The sequence below is a fragment of the Toxotes jaculatrix genome, chromosome 9, assembly GCF_017976425.1.
Source record: "Toxotes jaculatrix isolate fToxJac2 chromosome 9, fToxJac2.pri, whole genome shotgun sequence".
Taxonomy (NCBI): Eukaryota; Metazoa; Chordata; class Actinopteri; family Toxotidae; genus Toxotes; species Toxotes jaculatrix.
The window spans coordinates 13,080,585-13,097,268 of NC_054402.1; the positions used below are offsets into that span (position 1 = coordinate 13,080,585).

The following is a 16,684-nucleotide window of genomic DNA, read 5'->3' on the forward strand; positions in this document are numbered from 1 at the left end:
GAGTTTATCCAAACATCTATTTCAAATTGCATATTTATGGTGTTTTTGGGGTTCTTGGGGTTCTTTTTGCATGAGCAGGCTCATACATTGTTGTGTTGTACTTTTTGTAGTTGTGGGTGGAGCAGGTGGTGGAGTAGGAATCCCACTGGCAGCAGGAGGTTATCAAGGTAAGAAGGCACCTACTTTTCATTTAATGTGTAAAATTCTACATTATTATTGAACCCTAAGAACACCAGACAAGCTGTAGGTGCCAGTTCATGGGGAAACATGGGGCTACAAAAGCAGAAGGGTGATTATTTCCCTTTTGAAGATTTAAAAAAAAAAAACCCAAAAAAAACTTTTTTGTTTAAATTGTATCTTTTGTCACAGTAAGAATAATTATTACCATTTCTCCCATGAGAAGATAAGCTAACCTACTAGACAGTAATGCTGCTTTTCTCTGTCATCATGATTCAGGGGGATACATTCCATATCATCATGGTTATGGACAGGGTATGTATGAAAGCAGAGGAGGCTGACAGCACTAATACACAATGTTCCCCCAACTTTAAACAACAACAAAAACGTTCTGCCCAGTGCTCAAAGTGACAGTTGCTCAGGAGATGCCATCGCACTGCACTTCCTGTGCAGGAAATTGGCCAGCATGCTGATAAGTTTTTGTGTGGGGCGTAGGATCAGGAATGAGGAGCCAGCTGGATTCTTTGATGAGTCTTTTAGTGGAGGCAAAATGTGCAGTAGGTATACTGTTTGAGGGTCTTTGTCACCTCATCTAAGCCAGTCTTCTGTCTCTTGTGGCAGGTGGATTGACGTATCCTTCTGCAGTCGGACTGGGAGGTGCTGGTGCTGGAGCTAAAGCACCCAAACCAGGTAATGTAACAGGCCTGTTACTGTTACAGCACATGGAAGCACAATGTATACTGTACATGTTGTCATCTGCCTACATTTGCCATCTGTCCCACAGTAGCTAGGATGCTCATCATTTCATAATGGACAATGTCAATTTCTGGCAAAAAAAACAAAAAAAAAACAGGAAGTGTTAATGGAATTAATTATATCATCAGGAATAATTTTTCACACTAATAACAGTGATGTGTGTGCTTTACAAAAATGTAAAGATGGCATTTTCAGCTCATTGTATCTGTACTCAAAACTCCTCCTTCAACGCTAATACAATATTTTCAGTTTTTTTGTATGTTTGTATGGTTAGCATTGCGTATTAGTCGAGTGCTGTTTCCTTTTATTGTGACAGAGAAATAAAAATATTAATTCTTTGTATTTATTTACAGTATGAACATGACTGAGAAGTCATGAGGAAAAATATACACATTTGTGGTGATGGGTTAACAATGGAAACATAAGATCTGCCCCTCTAGATATTTAGGCAAAATCCAGCTCCACCAAAATGTCAGTGATCCCTGCAGCGTTGCAGCTTCGTCAGGAGTCTGTAAATGGGGCAAGCAACAACACATCATTTCCCAGTGGAGACTGATTACTGTTAGTAATACTGAGTACAACATCAAAGTGTGACTGTTTGTAGATAACACAAACCCCTGAAGAGTCCTGCCCTGAAATAGTACAACTCTGCCAGGGGAAGTTTGGATGAGGCTGTTACTGTGACTTCAGCTGAGCCACTGGCTACGTGTCACTTCATGGGGACAAGGGACAGCAGCTGTGGAAACAAAAAGCAGACAATAAGTCATGTTTACTGCACATTGACACCATGTTTCGTTCACTGGCTTTTCATTTAAACAGGCTATGGCAGTCTTGGAGGTGGTGGTGGATATCAGCCAGGTGAGGACCACTGCATGTTTGGTAGATATTTTCTACTTCCTTTGGTTAGAAAAAATAAGCATTAGTTGGCTAATATGGCACACACATTGCTTTCTGCCTCTGGCCCTGCCTGTCCTCCTCTTCTTCTGTCCATCAGTGAGGGATGAGTGTAATCGCACAGCAGCAGCCTCATCTCACTGCCCCACAGATACTGTACCAGCTAGTCATGAAAAGTCATGTCCCTAATCCTCCTCCCAATAGCCACAGACTCATCCGTCTGTGCGAAATGCTGCTACAGATGGTTTAATAACTTTCATTTACCAGCACAGTTTTTTTCCAATAGTGAGACTGATTGTGAAAATTAGGTCATATTTTCAAATTCACTGTATTTTTCACTCTAAGTTATTGGGATGTCTAGACCTGATGAGGTTTGCTGCAGCTGGATGGATGATACTGAGTCTCTATGGTAACTGCTTTTTAATTTTACAGGCGCAGCTCGTGTGGTTCCTGGTTATGGAGCAGGTTACCCCCAGCAGTACTACCCAGGTACTAGTACTTCTTCCTGTACATTTCTGTGTGTGTGCATAAAGTAAATGTTTAAATTTTCAATTGCTGATGAGGAGTTTGTCAAGTGAATTTTATTTATATAGCCCAGATATTCCAAATCACAAATTTTCCTTAGAGGGCTTTACAGTCTGTGGAGCATCCAACACCTTCTGTCCTTAGGCCCTCGGACCAGATTTAAAAAAAAAAAAGATATATGAAGAATAAGAACAGGGTCAACTTTTCTCTGCTGATGAGTCAGTGACAGAACATACTGTATATTTGTGTTGGGTGGTAAACAGTATTCTGTGCACCTTTAAGGAGCATTGGTTGTGCAATAAATCAGTGGAAAACACCTAACAGACGACAGAATAGAGTCATTCATCATGGGGAGGTGGAGGCAAAAGGAGAAGACAGTAGAAGGATGATGTGTGTCCGTGTGTGGGGGGCCCACTTAGGATAGAGATCGAGTGCTGTTTCTTGCAATAAAAAAATGGACAAAAGCAAGGAACACTGCTTCACTTGAGCACTGTTTATTTCAGTACAGTAATTAAAAGGGTTTTTTTTAATAAATCATTTACAGTAAATTCATAGTTTGTCATGTTTTTTTTTCTGCTCCTGGAAGCCAAACATCAGCCCCAAATAAGTTAGCTGGTATCCAAACCTGCCTCCGCCTAGACAAGGATTAAGAGCACAGATGATTCTTTAACTTTTCATCCTTATTTCTGGATCAAGAGGCAGATTAATGTCCACCTGCCAGCAGCCAGGTAACACAGCTGGACAGCTGAAAGGACAGGCAAACTGACCCACTACTCCCCCCTTTAGAGCTGAGAGCACAGAGAAAGGGAGAGGGGAACAGCTGCAGAAATGACAGGAAGTTTCACCTTCCTCAGTTATTAGAGCTCTTTCATATCCAGTAAAAGGATGAGGAAACAATAATGCATATGAAAATGTCTGTTTATGCAGCATCTGCACAAGTCCTGAATCTTTGTAACAGTGTGAATGAATTTGATCATGGATCCAGATAAAATTCTACACACACTTACTGAGGAAATTTCTTTAAGCAAAACATAATTAGGGGCCTTTCAATTTTAACTTAAAATCTTTTTTCAACTGGTTAATACACATGGAAGGTTGATTTTTGTATTAGAGAATTAAATTGTGTTTAAATGGCAGTCACCTGTGTTTTTCATCTTTGTGCACCTAATTAGAGAGGGATTAATTGGATTTCTATAGACAGTGAACCAAATTAGAATGATATTGATGTTTAACGCTATCTTTTTCCCATTTGCAAAATAAATCTGAAGAAAAGGAGTCTGGGAAATTTGTGTCAGAGCTCACTTTATTCAAATTTGTGATTTGTGATTTATTAGGCAAAACCAATCTCTCTCCCCCTCTATCAAGTTTCAGCTAAGATTATGTGTCTGAATGCTTTAAATTCAAAGGAAAAATACCACTGTTTGTGTTAAATTGCTTGAATATAGTGCAAGCATCCCTGGATCAGACAGCTCAGCACCAGGTCTAAGTGCCTCCCATGAGTTCTTCTCTCATGTCAACAGTTTTATTCTTACCATATTGAGCCCAGAAGAAATATATCAACCACTGTGACAGATCCAGAGTGGGTTCATCTTAGCATTAGTCTGATGGCACCAATTTACCTCCCGTTTGTCTTTGTCTTTAATGTTGTCTAGGTGGATACGTACCAGCCCCGCTGACCCCTCAGCAAGGTATCTCAACATTCACCTCCTCACATTTCCTCATGCACCCATCAAATACCACATTATGAAGGGATCACAAATCGTGCAAAGTAATGCAAATGTTTGCTGCACCTCAGCTCATTTTGCAAGTTCACTCTCATGAATGCTGCTCTTTGGCAGAGGATGGCAACATGTCAGATTATTTGGATGATGGGTGGAGTGTGGGTTGGTACTGTGTGTGCTTGTCAGTGCAGATGGTGCCGCACAACCAGAATGCTGAATGCGTTATAATCTGCATTTTCCTGAATATCTGAGATTACTGCTGGTGGGATTATTTCAAGGAAAGCACGCCTGGTGTTTAAGATAATAAGACGTAATAAGTTTTACTGGTTTAAACTCTCACAGTGTCTGCGTTACTGATGGCCTTTGAGTGTACAGATAGAAATTTACAAAATCCTGGGTCAGTTTAAAGTGGAATGCCATCACTGTGTAAATTCTTATACAGTTTGGTTTAGCTGGGCCTTAGGACAGTTCAGTCAGAGTTTATGAAGCTGCATCAGTCTTTCCTAAAGTTGGAAACTGGGGAACTAATCCATGTAATTTTAAATGTAATTTTAGGTGTCACAGAGATATAAAAGCAGATGTTGCTTCACTTATATCGAGTTGACCCTGATGTCATTGGCCTGTAATGCTAAATACTGAGCCAGTGAAATTCACAGTTGGTAAAAAAGAAAAAGCTGAGAAAACTTGAAATTTGAAGGCAACAAATTTTGAGTAAGGCGATTTAACTTAGTCTCTTAAATTGAAGCTTTGAGTTTATCCAACGGGATTTTTCTATCAGTCACTCAAATCTGTATGCCATATCCACTTGAAATTCTTGGTTCACAAATAAGCTTGAATTCCTTTTATTTATTCACACTGCATCATCTATTGTGTCAGGTTTTATCTCTCATGACAGCTTTTCCAGGAACATTGTTCCCCAGCGTGACCTCAGTAACTCTCAAATTACAAGTGTACACACTCATCGTTATCATGCACATCATGTATAAAAAGACACAAAACATGTGACATGTTGTTTACTGGTATTTTTGACATTGGTATGCTAATTTGATGTCATTTTAATGAACCTTATTAACCTTATTAGTAGTATTGAATGTCCACTTACATTTTGTGAGTTGTTCTGTACCTGCCACCTTCATCAGTGAATCCATGTGTAATTTCATTCACAGGACCTGTGTGTGGTTCAGTGGTAGTGTACATCATTAGGTCTCCTGTCTTTACTGCTGAGTAGAAGCTGTGGTCTAACACCACATGAGCAGTAGTCATAAACTTCATGTTTACTGACCCTTTACTGACCCTTCTCCTTTTCCTGCAAGGCAGGAAAAGGAGAAGGGAAGTAAACATCTGTACACCACAGGGGCATTTTTGGTTCAAGTAAATAGCTCATATTGTTTGTTCCCTCTGTTGTTTTGCAGCCAAAGCAGCCAAGTATGGTCCACTTCAGGGCTTCCTTGGTGGTGCAGGGGGAGGAGGGGTCTACAGAGGTAAAAGATTTACAAACCCGCTATTTATTGATGAATCATTAAAATCCAAGTAGTTGTTGTATAAAACTGTGACTGCCTCAATGCTAACAAAGAGTATTTGGCACATGTGTGAACAAGCTAACGCTAAGCAAAGACTAAGCCGCAACTGTGGTGATCTTTGCTGCAGGTGGAGTTGCAACATGCCAGGGCAAATACTGCGGGAGGAGGAAGTAGAGGATCTCTTGAGATCCCGTGTGACCTCAAGAAACTATGGTGCTACTGCATGATCGAGAATGTACATTTTATATGCAAACAAAAACCCCATTAGACAATGTGTAAAGATTTTTTTTTAACTTTACTTGACTTCGTCTGTTTTCATACAAACCCACCGACCCAGAGTTTTGTACACGTTCTGATGTGACGTATGTTATTGATAGTGCCTTTAATCATAATGTGGTCAAGTTAATCAGCTTTAACTCCCAGTACTGCACCAGCCTACTTAAAATACAAACAGTGTGTTTGTCAGCATGTGTTGCAATGTGTGTGTGTGTGTGTGCATGTCATTTTGGCATATGGTTGTACTGTTGTGCGAAAGATTATCTGAAGCATCGGCTACCGATGTGACCTATGAATGATTTCCCTCTCGGTTTATGAGGTGATCTGTCCTCAGTGTTAGGGCCCACGCTGTCACACCTCGCTGTGCAGATCTCCTCTCTGACATGTCCAAGGAGCTGGGTTGGTCGAGGCTCGTCCAAAAACTGATGAAATCTGGCCAATCTCAGCATCGCTTCTGGCTCCCCGTCTCCTTTGCTGCTATTTTTAGGCCTGCTGGGTATAAAGCAGCAGGAATCGGGGCTCCGTCCAACCCATCTGCTCTCAGTAACTTTTGTTGATTCTTGTTGCTATGCAGTTCAGTTTTCTCAGCATTTTTAATGTTGCCAAACTTGTGATGTATGAAGAGCAGCTCCTGCTCTGAGGAACGGTATGCTGAAGACAATCAAAAAAACAACATTTGATTCATTACAGTATGTTTGAAAACCACAAGAAAGCAGTGTTGCCTTTTAGTTCCAAGTAGAACAAAATATCATTCAGATACTTCTCTGTCATGTACATTATGTATGTATGAATGTTTAATTATGTGTCACTGTCCTAAAAAGTCTGGGACAGAGCGCTTTAGTCTGCTTCAAATGTTTAGTCTCAATGCAGCAGTTATTTACATTTATGCGACTTGTCATTACATGATTATTCAAGATTTTTTTGCACCATGCTTTGACTCATAGCTTTATTGTTATCAGGAATGTGTGAACATAAAATAAGACGTTTGCTTTTGCATTTATTCACTGTTAAGAATTGTAATACAGAATAAGACTTTGTTATTGGGGGGGGGGCTACAGTATGTGTTTATGTGAGGCATAAGCTCCCATTGTTCTTCATTTACTTGAGCTGCTTTTAAAAAGGCTTTACTGACCAAAGGTTCATGAGCGCTGTTGCCAAGTGACCCCATCTCTTTCTGTAATTGTGTACTGTATTTTGTACTAATTTGATTTTAGCTGGCTTCAGTTCCTTCACTCGGTGCTGTGTGAGAACTGTCTTTGAGCCTCGCTGGGTAAGACCTTGTCTTATGTGCCGTGGGATACTCTTCATCTTTATTTAAAACTGTTTTCAGAAGGAGGAACAGTGTGGTTTTGCACTTTTTATATTTCCATGACACACGTGACTTTTTCCCGGACATCCCAGCATTTCATTTGCTTCATTAAATAACAAAATAAAATGTGTTTAAAGATTTTGCGTCTTCCCTTTTTTTCCCCTCTATCTTAGTGTGCTACAAAGCAGCAGCAGCTTGACTTGAGCGCTGATCAAAACCACCTGGACTGGGGTGTCCTGGTGGATCAGTTTGCTGTAAACCACATACCTCATAGCAATAATATTCTGGGTTCAAGTCCTGCCTGCTTGGGACCTTTGAGGCATTGCAGTGCTGCTAAATCTTTCCTGTCTCTCCCACTGGGCAAAATGAATCAGGGACCACCAGATTTTGTGTATTTTAAAATCCTACTTCTTCTTTTCGATGAAAACAAATCCTGGATGAAGATTGCCCCGATATGGTGACTATAAACTCTGTTCTTGTTGTGCCAGCTGGAAATAATGAACTCATGTTGCTGTTCTCTGGAGATCTCCCGGGAGAAGCACTGACCCATGATCTACATCCTGTTAAAAGTAGAACTCTCTCTACACTATACTATCAGCAGAAGCTTTAGTCTTAAAATGTCCTATTTCATAAATGCCAGTGTCACAATGGAGCTGCAGGATGATGCTACAAATACTAAACTACAAACCCATTTAGCATTATCACAGGAATATTGTAAGTTACTCATACCAAAGGATTGGGACCATCATGTTCTCTGGGTCAGCTGGTTAGGTGGTTACATTTAAATGCAGTTGTTGATTTCCATGAGGAAAAATGCTCTTAAATATTAATCGTGATTAACTTTTTTCTTGAATCTTTAGTCTCCAGAAAAAAATGTCGGAGCTTATTCTTTCCTGTGGACAAATTCTGCATTATTGCTGGTTTAGTCGGGAGATGCTGAAACAGATTTATTCACCTAGGAGGCCATTTTGGAAAAGCTCTCTTTTGTGGGGAGAAAAAAAAAAATTTTTTTGCCTGGACTCAGGTCTGAAACAGAGAGAAAATCTGCTTAATGTGGACATACATTTCAGAAATCAGTTGGTTTCATGTCAACTGGCACTTCGACTACTTTCATGATTTAAGCTTCAAATGGACACTTCATCTGCTTTCATCTTACTCAACTGATCCTTTTTTCTTTCAAATGAGAGTTCATTCGTTTTCAGTGACTATGCTTCAACTAAAAGTCCAGCTACTTTCAGCACTTCCCACTTTCGCTGACACTTCAAGCCCTTTCAGTCCTTCAGCTGACACTTCAACTCCCTGTAATAAACAGCAAAGCTAATTTTTAAAAAATGAATGTAAAACGTTTGTAAAATGTTACAAAAGCTAGAAATAGTTTAACTCTTCTTAAAATAATATGGCCTTTCTTCCGTAATCTAACCCGTCGAGGAATTCACGGCACTGCACTATCTTCCTCTTGACCCCTCCTCCTCCTCCCTAAAAAACATGCATTAATTATACAGGGAGTGTTGCTGGTTGGCCGGTCCGTGTCTTCCTCTCCCCGGCTCAGGAGCTTCATTGGTCATCCGCTCTCTTGAATGAAGCGCCGCAGAAACGTGCAGGCAGCAGGCAGGAGGAAGCTGTGTTGGCCGCCGCAGGCAGAAACCGACGCACAGCGACACGACCGGCGGGCGGGCTGCGGTGGTGGTCGGACACCGGTTATCTGTCGACCAGAGGCGGCTGGCTCTCTCCCGGAGAGTGAATGAGGTTGATGCTGCTCTGCTGCACGTGGAAGGACGAACGCATGGGAGAGGAGGAAGGTGAGAAGCACCGGGGGTGTTTACAGCCGCTGGATGCATGCGGCGGCGGGGCGGGAGGTGCAGAAACAGCGGCGCATCCTCTGCTGCTCAAAACACAGGAGGGATACTCCATCGATAGTGGCAATGGACAAAAAATGCTTTGTACTGTTTTCCTCACTTTGGGTGTCGTTTATTGTCGGTCACAAACAGGATGAGGGTGTAGCACTGGTGTATCTGCAGGCAGCGTCGGGCTGTATGTTCATATTGTGCTGCGACTGAAGCCATGTTTTCTCTCCTGGTGGATGCACCTATCATGTTTGTATGCAGTGTTCACCCTCAGGCACATTCTTCATTTGCAAGCAGTCATTTAAGATAGCCGAGCATATTCTGTTGATACATAGGTTGTTTCAGTAATAATATAAAATAAGGACTTTGTGAGGTGATTGATGCAAAAATTACACCACCTCATCAGCATCTTAAAGTTAGAGCCTTGCTCAACATAATATAAAGGTCCTAGAAAGTTGAACTTAAATCAACAACATGTTGGGAACAATCCCACTGATGTGGAGCTGCACATCTTATTGCTCAAAGATTCAAAACTCTCTTTGTGTGTTAGAGGTACAGATTAAATAATGAAAATCATTACATGAAAACATGATTAATCTGAGGGTATACTTTTCTCTAAGCCCTATTTTATTATTGTAAATTGCTGACTATTTCTTTTTTATATAAACTAGAAAAAAAAAAAACCTTGGAACCAGTGCACTAGAGGTGGCTTTGGTCTAATACACCATTAATATTTTGGTTCATTGCTGCATTAAGATGTGACAGTGTGTGTGCGTTCTGAGTGCAGTTCATGAGAAACTGTAAACTGTGACTCTCCTGTAGCTGCCAGTCGGGTTCAGTGAACTTAACAATAGACCGTTTATGCGATGACTCGCTTTGCATTACATTGAATGGGCCTTATGTGGAGGAAGAGCTGCTTCAGATTTGTGTGGGAAATGTGTTGGGAGGGGTGGGGCACACATTCCTACACCTGCACAAGTCGTAATGTGTGTGCATAAATACAGGTGTGTAGGTTTGCCTTTACTGAGGGACTGTGTTTGTGTCTTCTCTGAGACCTTTGCAGACCGCAGAGGTCAAGAGGACACAGCTATCTGGGAGAGAAATGCTCCAGAGATGAGTTGAAAAATATTAATTAATAAAGAGCTGAGGTGAAAGGAGAGGAGAGGAAGGGAAGGGCATTAGCACAACAGACCTGTCTCTTAGCTGATCTGATCAATAAATCTACTATAGCTGGGCTGCTCCACTCAGTGATTACAGGAATGAACTGACCACACAGAACCTCTGCCAGCATATTTTTCATCTAAATGCTGACTGATAATACCTTTTCTCACAGTATATTATCAGTGCACTGGCACCAGTATCCAGATGTTCAGTTGCAGTAGGCAGACGTCTTTATCATTGTTGCTACAGATGTTGAACTTTGTTTAAAGCTGCTTTGTATTTGAGTACATGTTGTTGTGTGTGTTCGAATGGTCCTCATCACACATGATTTTATTCCAGTTTTCAGTTAAAATCAGTTATTTGCAACTGAGAGTACCTAATAATGCAGTGAGCAGATACAGTCTGTGACTGATTCTTTCCTTTTGGTTGTTGTTTTGTTTTGTGTTTGTTTTTCTTCTCAGTTGCAGAAACTCAGCGATTTTCTTGCAATACTCTGCACGGAAATCGCTGTGGAGAAGAGATCAGCAATGATGCTAGTAAAGAATAATGCAGGAGGAGCACGAGGGAGTAGAGTAATCATCTGGAGTCCTCTCCTACAGATTATAATCCTGCTAACATCAGATATGCTCTCAGGGGTTGTGTGATTATTTGCAAACAGACATAGTCACCATGGACAAAATGCACTTCACTGGTCATCATGTTTATATTTGTTGTTACTTTGCATGGCAGTGCATCAGTGCCTCACCACCTCCAGCTCAGGATGGGAAAGGGTGTGTGATGTGTGCCATAGGCAAATGAACTGCAGCAGCAGTAATATGTACCACATCTAATGTTTTCTGTTTGCTGCTGCTGCCACCTCGTCCTTTCTGATAACACTCTGCTGTTTTTTTCTCTTTTTTAACGCATTACAGAATAAATTGTCCCATCTTTTCCAAATTGCTTTTTCCTGAAACTCTAATCATAATTAACATTTTCCTCATTAGAGAATGGGAGAAGGGATTTGTGGTCTGCAGCTAATGACGGTTGTCTCTTGGAAACAGTTCTTATCAGATTCAAGTCAAAGGAATAACGTAGAATTTTTTTTTTTGTGACTGGACTGCAACAGCAGGTCCTGCCCTAAGAACGCAATTGTCTGTGGCTGACCAACTGACTGACTGATGACGTTACACCATTGGTAGGTTGGATGAGTGTTGGAGTTTCCCCATTGGCTGCTGCTCATTCAAAATAAATGGGAACAAACAGTTTACAGTGTTGCCAACTTAGCGTCTTGTCATCAGATTTACTGACCTTTCAGACCCCTTTAGCAACTGTTTTTTTAAAAAAGCATTGAGGCACAAAACTAGAAACCTTATAACGAACTTTAGCTACTTTCCGTAGAGGAGAGTCACCATATTGCCGTACGACTGCGAGGTCATGCTTTCCCTCCACAGGCATGCTTTCCCTCCACAGGCAGACCTCTCTATGCGTATCATACAGCGGACTGCACGGCAGCTGACATAGACATGAACAAACTTCTAACTTTCTCTCTGAGTGATCATTTTACAAGTAAATACAGCAGAAATCACAGCATAGCCGTTGTCTTTAACTTATGTATATGGTGATTTTGTCAGACACCTGCTGACTAATAAGTGATTTGACTTTAAAAGTAATGAATATTTTTTTCTCAATTTTGATTAAGCTTGGTTTTTAGAAGCAATTCAGTTGTTGCAGCTGGAGGACGTTTGGCCATCAGTAGCAATTAAACTTCATTAAATTCAATAAATACAGTGCAATAGTGTGAAACTGTCCTTATCAAAAGACAAAAAAATGTTCAAATATTATTGTAAAATTGGACGCATTAAAGTTAGGTCTCCCTTTTTTCTTTGGTTTCCCTTAATTTGGTACCAAACACTCTCCATTAATCAGTATGATGCAAATCAGTGGTTACACCCCTGCTGAGTAATACTCATTAAAATTGCCTGTCGGCCATCTGTGGACACCAACAAACATGGAGCAGTTCAATGTTTGTCATATTCATGTGTTGTGCTGGCCTGTTAGTTATGATGTGGGATTGTCAGAGACACTGTGTGTTATGCATTTGATGTCTGATCTTCTTGGAGCTTCAGTCGGATTATTAACCCATGGTGGTGATTTGCATTGGAGGCGAAATAAGGACAGAGATAATGCTCACATGCAAACACAAAGTGCATGCAAACACACACAGATGTTATTCCATCTCATCACAAGGGCTGTTATTGATTTTATGCTAATAAGCTATAAAACCCGGATATGAATCATTGTGTACATACAGTATGGTCTGATCTGTTGTGTTACTGTTGTTACAGCTGGAGGAAGTTTGCCCGTCTGTGCGGGATGCAAACAGAGGATCTATGATGAGCAGTACCTCCAGGCCCTGAACACCGACTGGCACACTGTCTGCTTCAGGTATTGTTCAACACAAACTCAACGCTCACACACCCCCAGTGTTCACATGGACTTTATGAGTTCACGGGTATTTTTCTATTTTGGCACTTGGGGACAGCGGAAACAAGTTGTGGACACAACAGCAACATATTGTCACCTTTTACTTTGATATGGTGAGCTTATTTACAGATGGTTTATTTACACATCGAGGAGTTATGGATGATTTGGAGTCATTTGGTACTGACCACCTGGTGAATATCAGTCCAATATTCACAAACTTTTAGCTCTGTTTTTGGTCTCTACCAGCTCTTGAGGGGAATATCTGGCTCTTGCGCTGCTAAATCTGTATCTGTATGTGCTACTGGCAAAACATTTGAGTAGGAATGGTGTTACTGCTGTCATTCTTCAATTCAGTCTTTTGTCAGGTCTGAGCCCGCAAAAAGTTTTATATCTGGATGCAGTTCATATTTGAACTGATTTCTGACCTACGTGATGCATGAAGTGATGTGAAATCAGTCAGGCAAGAGATTGGTTATGTGCAGTGTGTAAACACAAAGCATTACTCAACTCAGTGTGACTTATATTTCTGACCTGCTAATATTGCAACATCCTCTAGTGTTCAGGCTGAAGAAATTGGCACAGGCATCACATGAGGAAGCTGAACAAGAAGATATCCAGAAACAGAAACACAGCAGTGGGTTTAAACAGGCTTGGACTTGTTCACAGTCAACTTTGCACTTCTTTAGTATCTGTTTCATGCATGCTGTTTCATGCTGTACGGCACTACTGTAACAAGACTGTCTTGTTTATAATTGACAGCTAAAAGGCAAACAATCCCAAACATTGTCAGTAAGACTCTTTCAGGCCTCCAGACCTTTAATATACTCTTTATTTATTGTATTCTCTTAGAAACGTATGTACACAGAGATTCCCAAAGTAATCACCACATTACGCTAATCGAGGTTTTTAAAGATATTATTGAGTATTTACCTTGAATTCAAAATAGCTTCAGACAAATTGCTGTTTTCTCTTTGGTAAGGCTTATGACTGCTGTGTTTCAGTGGCACATAACAATTAAAATGAACTTCAGTCACTCCGATGAAGCTTCTTCTCCTTGTGTTGAGCTCTAGTATCAGACCTGTAGCTGCCACCATGATTAACATTTCCGCAGCGCTCTGTGTTTGGTTTTCCTTTCCGAAGGTTTTGTTTGGCGAGAAGAATAGGCAGGTTTGTGTTTCACTCTCAGACAGGTTACTCTCTACAGGAGGTGCAGTACATCTCTGACACGTGAAAAACAAAAAACAAAAACCGAAGCATCACTATAGACTGATATGATATGAATGTGAATATGGAGACTGTGTACAAAATGTCTTCTGTCTCTTCTGCTTAGATTCTGATAAATTATCCTGCAGCATGTTGTGTGTGTGGGCAGTGAGATTACATGTGTCTGTGTGAAAGAAAGCTATTCACATTTTTAAATTTTAACCAGTATCTTTTTTTTTCTTTTTAAATAATGAGCACCAGCCTTGTCTAATGAGCAGATCTGATCTCAGTAGAAAAAAAACACAGGAGTTCTCAATATTTTGGTGACTGAGGCTCAAATTTAGGAGCCTACATTGGACGGAGAGCAGCAGGAAACTAATGTACAAGCCCAAATATTTCTTTTAACTATGGTTTAATTATTTAACTATTATGCATTATTTTTATTCAAGTGCCTTTAAGTATGATAGTGAAAATTATTTCAACAAAACCGTCTCCCCTCTTGAAGTTCAGTCACCTCGGGTCGATCACCAGAACACAATGCATCTGAGCACATGAATAACAAGAGATTCACTGATGTTTGAGACGTACTAATGGCTATTGATCCTTTAAGCACAACAAAATGTAATTTGAGACTTCTGCCAAGAGCTTCTGTCGAGCTGGGAAGGAAAGAATAAATTATATATATGAAATTTTAGATTCTTATACAGTAAGTACAAGCAATCGAGCAAACTGTTTTTATGGGGCAATTTCCATTTTTTATTAAAAGGAAAACAAATATTTATTATTATATGTGTATATATGTATGTACTCCTTAAACTGAAATGATGATAAACTACCCTTGACAGAAACTGATTGATTTGTTTTTGGTGTATGTATGTTTTTTGATGCATTTTCTCTCACAAACTGATCAGTTTGTTGTTGTTTTTAGATGATACCTGATATTGCAGCAACAAAATGACCAAGATCAGTGCTTCCTAATTCTCATTAGCACTGATAATCTCATTAAGTTGAGGCAGGAGAAGTTATTTACTTTGAAATTGGGGCAGTTGCTACAAGGCTGTCCATATATCATTAATAGGACACAGTTTTTGATGTTGCTGCAGTTTTTGTTACTGACACTCTTATGTAATATCTCTTCCACTCCTCTATATTCTCTTTGTAAAACTTGTTTCTGACCAGCAAGGAGATCAAACAACCTCACAACATTCAGAAATCAACCAGGATTTTTGTACCCTTGTAATGATACAATAATAATAATAATCTTTATTTAGAGAGTTCTTTTCAAAACCATTAAAAGGGCTTCGCATAGGGCAGCAAATTGTCATTTTTAAAATCATTAGATTTTAAAAATGGATAAAAACCAACTCAGGGTAAGATAAAACGAGGAGAATATTAAAAACAAAAATAAAGACATTTAAAGAAAATAAAAATTCCAGTAAAATCTGGAAAGTCTCTCCGACAAGAGTATGATTTAAGAAGTCACTGAATGGTGGTCTGAGAGCTGAAACCTGCAGAAACCAGACTGAAACTGTTCAGAAATGTTATTCTTTTCCACTGCAGAAAGAAATTGTTTGGATATAGTTTTTGTAAAATTTTGTTATAAAAGGTAATTTGGAAATGAGCTTATAATTTTTATAATTTTTTTCCCCCCCAAAGTGGTTACACACAACTATTAGAGAACTGTTAAAAAACAGAGAAAAAACAGGGGCCAACACGTCAAATGACTTAGAGTTAAAAACTCTACATACAGAGGGCTGGAAGACTGTTTCTATAAGGGCAGGCAGGGTAATGGGAGAAAAATGGCTCAGACTGTCCTGCTATGGGTGAAGGACATCAGAGAAAGTGGCACTGGGGCTAATAGACACTCTTATCAACCCCACATTATCAGTAGAATAAGATTAAAAACATCAGCGTCACTTTCAGCTGCGGCACAGGGAGGGGCTGGATTTACCAGCTGATCAACAGTTTCAAATATCTGGTCTTATGCTAATGCTGCCCAAAGCAGCTGGTAATATTCCTACATCAAGTCTTTCGGATATTTACAATTTTGTATCTATGTCAGGAAGCGTGCACCGAACTTTGAAATCTTAGAAAAGCATGAGTTACTGGAGGCAAGAAACAAATTTTATCACGGTACTCGTTACTTCTTTCTGAGTCCAGACCTGTAGACCTTTTTTTTTTGTCTTCATTTTCAAACTTGCTGTCTTCAGATGCAGCCAACAGTGACTCAAGTGACATCACCTTCAGCAGTTTATTTGGATCCAGAATAACTCTAAACTCTGTGGCCTCCTGAACTAACCTTGGTGCGCTCTACTCCCAGGTGGGTTTCTTGGATGGATTAGTGAACTCCAAGTGAACCATTTTATAGACTAAAAAATTAAACACTCGTATAGAGTTGTTTTTTACCTTCCCTCGTTGGACTGGTATCATGTGACTACTATTAGCTACAGTGTAACTGACATTTGTTTAATATCCAACTGTACACTCATTGTGCCTGCTCTTGTTAGCAGCTTTGTTTTTGTTAGTTTGAGAGTTCACAAGAAGGAAATTAAAGGCTGCATGTGAAACATGGTAAGCAAAGCACAGCACAGCACAAACTCTGCGGTTTCACCTCACCTGATTTAGTTTGTATTTTCTGGAAGTGAACGCTGTTATTGTCAGCTGCTGTTTGATATTACAGAAGAGCCACAATTCCCTGATAGCACATTTACATACTTCTATGTGACTCTTTTAAATGCTAATAAATGCAGAAGTTAAAGTTACAAGTTGTTTTATGTAGACAAGCTGATCAGTTTCTTCTTTGATTGAATAAAAGTCCATCTGCATGACCTCCTC

General features: G+C 40.0%; 2 protein-coding genes across 7 annotated transcripts in view; both read left to right on the plus strand.

Annotated features, from left to right (window-relative positions):
- Positions 1-7,196, plus strand: part of elna (elastin a) — a 46,715-nt gene extending 39,519 nt beyond the window's left edge. For all 6 annotated transcript variants that reach the window (XM_041046394.1, XM_041046396.1, XM_041046395.1 and 3 more), the window contains 8 exons: positions 111-167; positions 457-492; positions 799-867; positions 1,753-1,791; positions 2,260-2,316; positions 4,005-4,040; positions 5,486-5,554; positions 5,721-7,196. In XM_041046394.1, the coding sequence (XP_040902328.1) occupies positions 111-167; positions 457-492; positions 799-867; positions 1,753-1,791; positions 2,260-2,316; positions 4,005-4,040; positions 5,486-5,554; positions 5,721-5,767 (410 nt within the window). In that variant the 3' untranslated portion in view covers positions 5,768-7,196. The remainder of the gene's footprint in view (positions 1-110; positions 168-456; positions 493-798; positions 868-1,752; positions 1,792-2,259; positions 2,317-4,004; positions 4,041-5,485; positions 5,555-5,720) is intronic.
- Positions 7,197-8,846: 1,650 nt separating this feature from the next.
- Positions 8,847-16,684, plus strand: part of limk1a (LIM domain kinase 1a) — a 51,365-nt gene continuing 43,527 nt past the window's right edge. The window contains exons 1-2 of the mRNA XM_041045585.1: positions 8,847-8,977; positions 12,508-12,607. Of these exons, the coding sequence (XP_040901519.1) occupies positions 8,920-8,977; positions 12,508-12,607 (158 nt within the window). The 5' untranslated portion in view covers positions 8,847-8,919. The remainder of the gene's footprint in view (positions 8,978-12,507; positions 12,608-16,684) is intronic.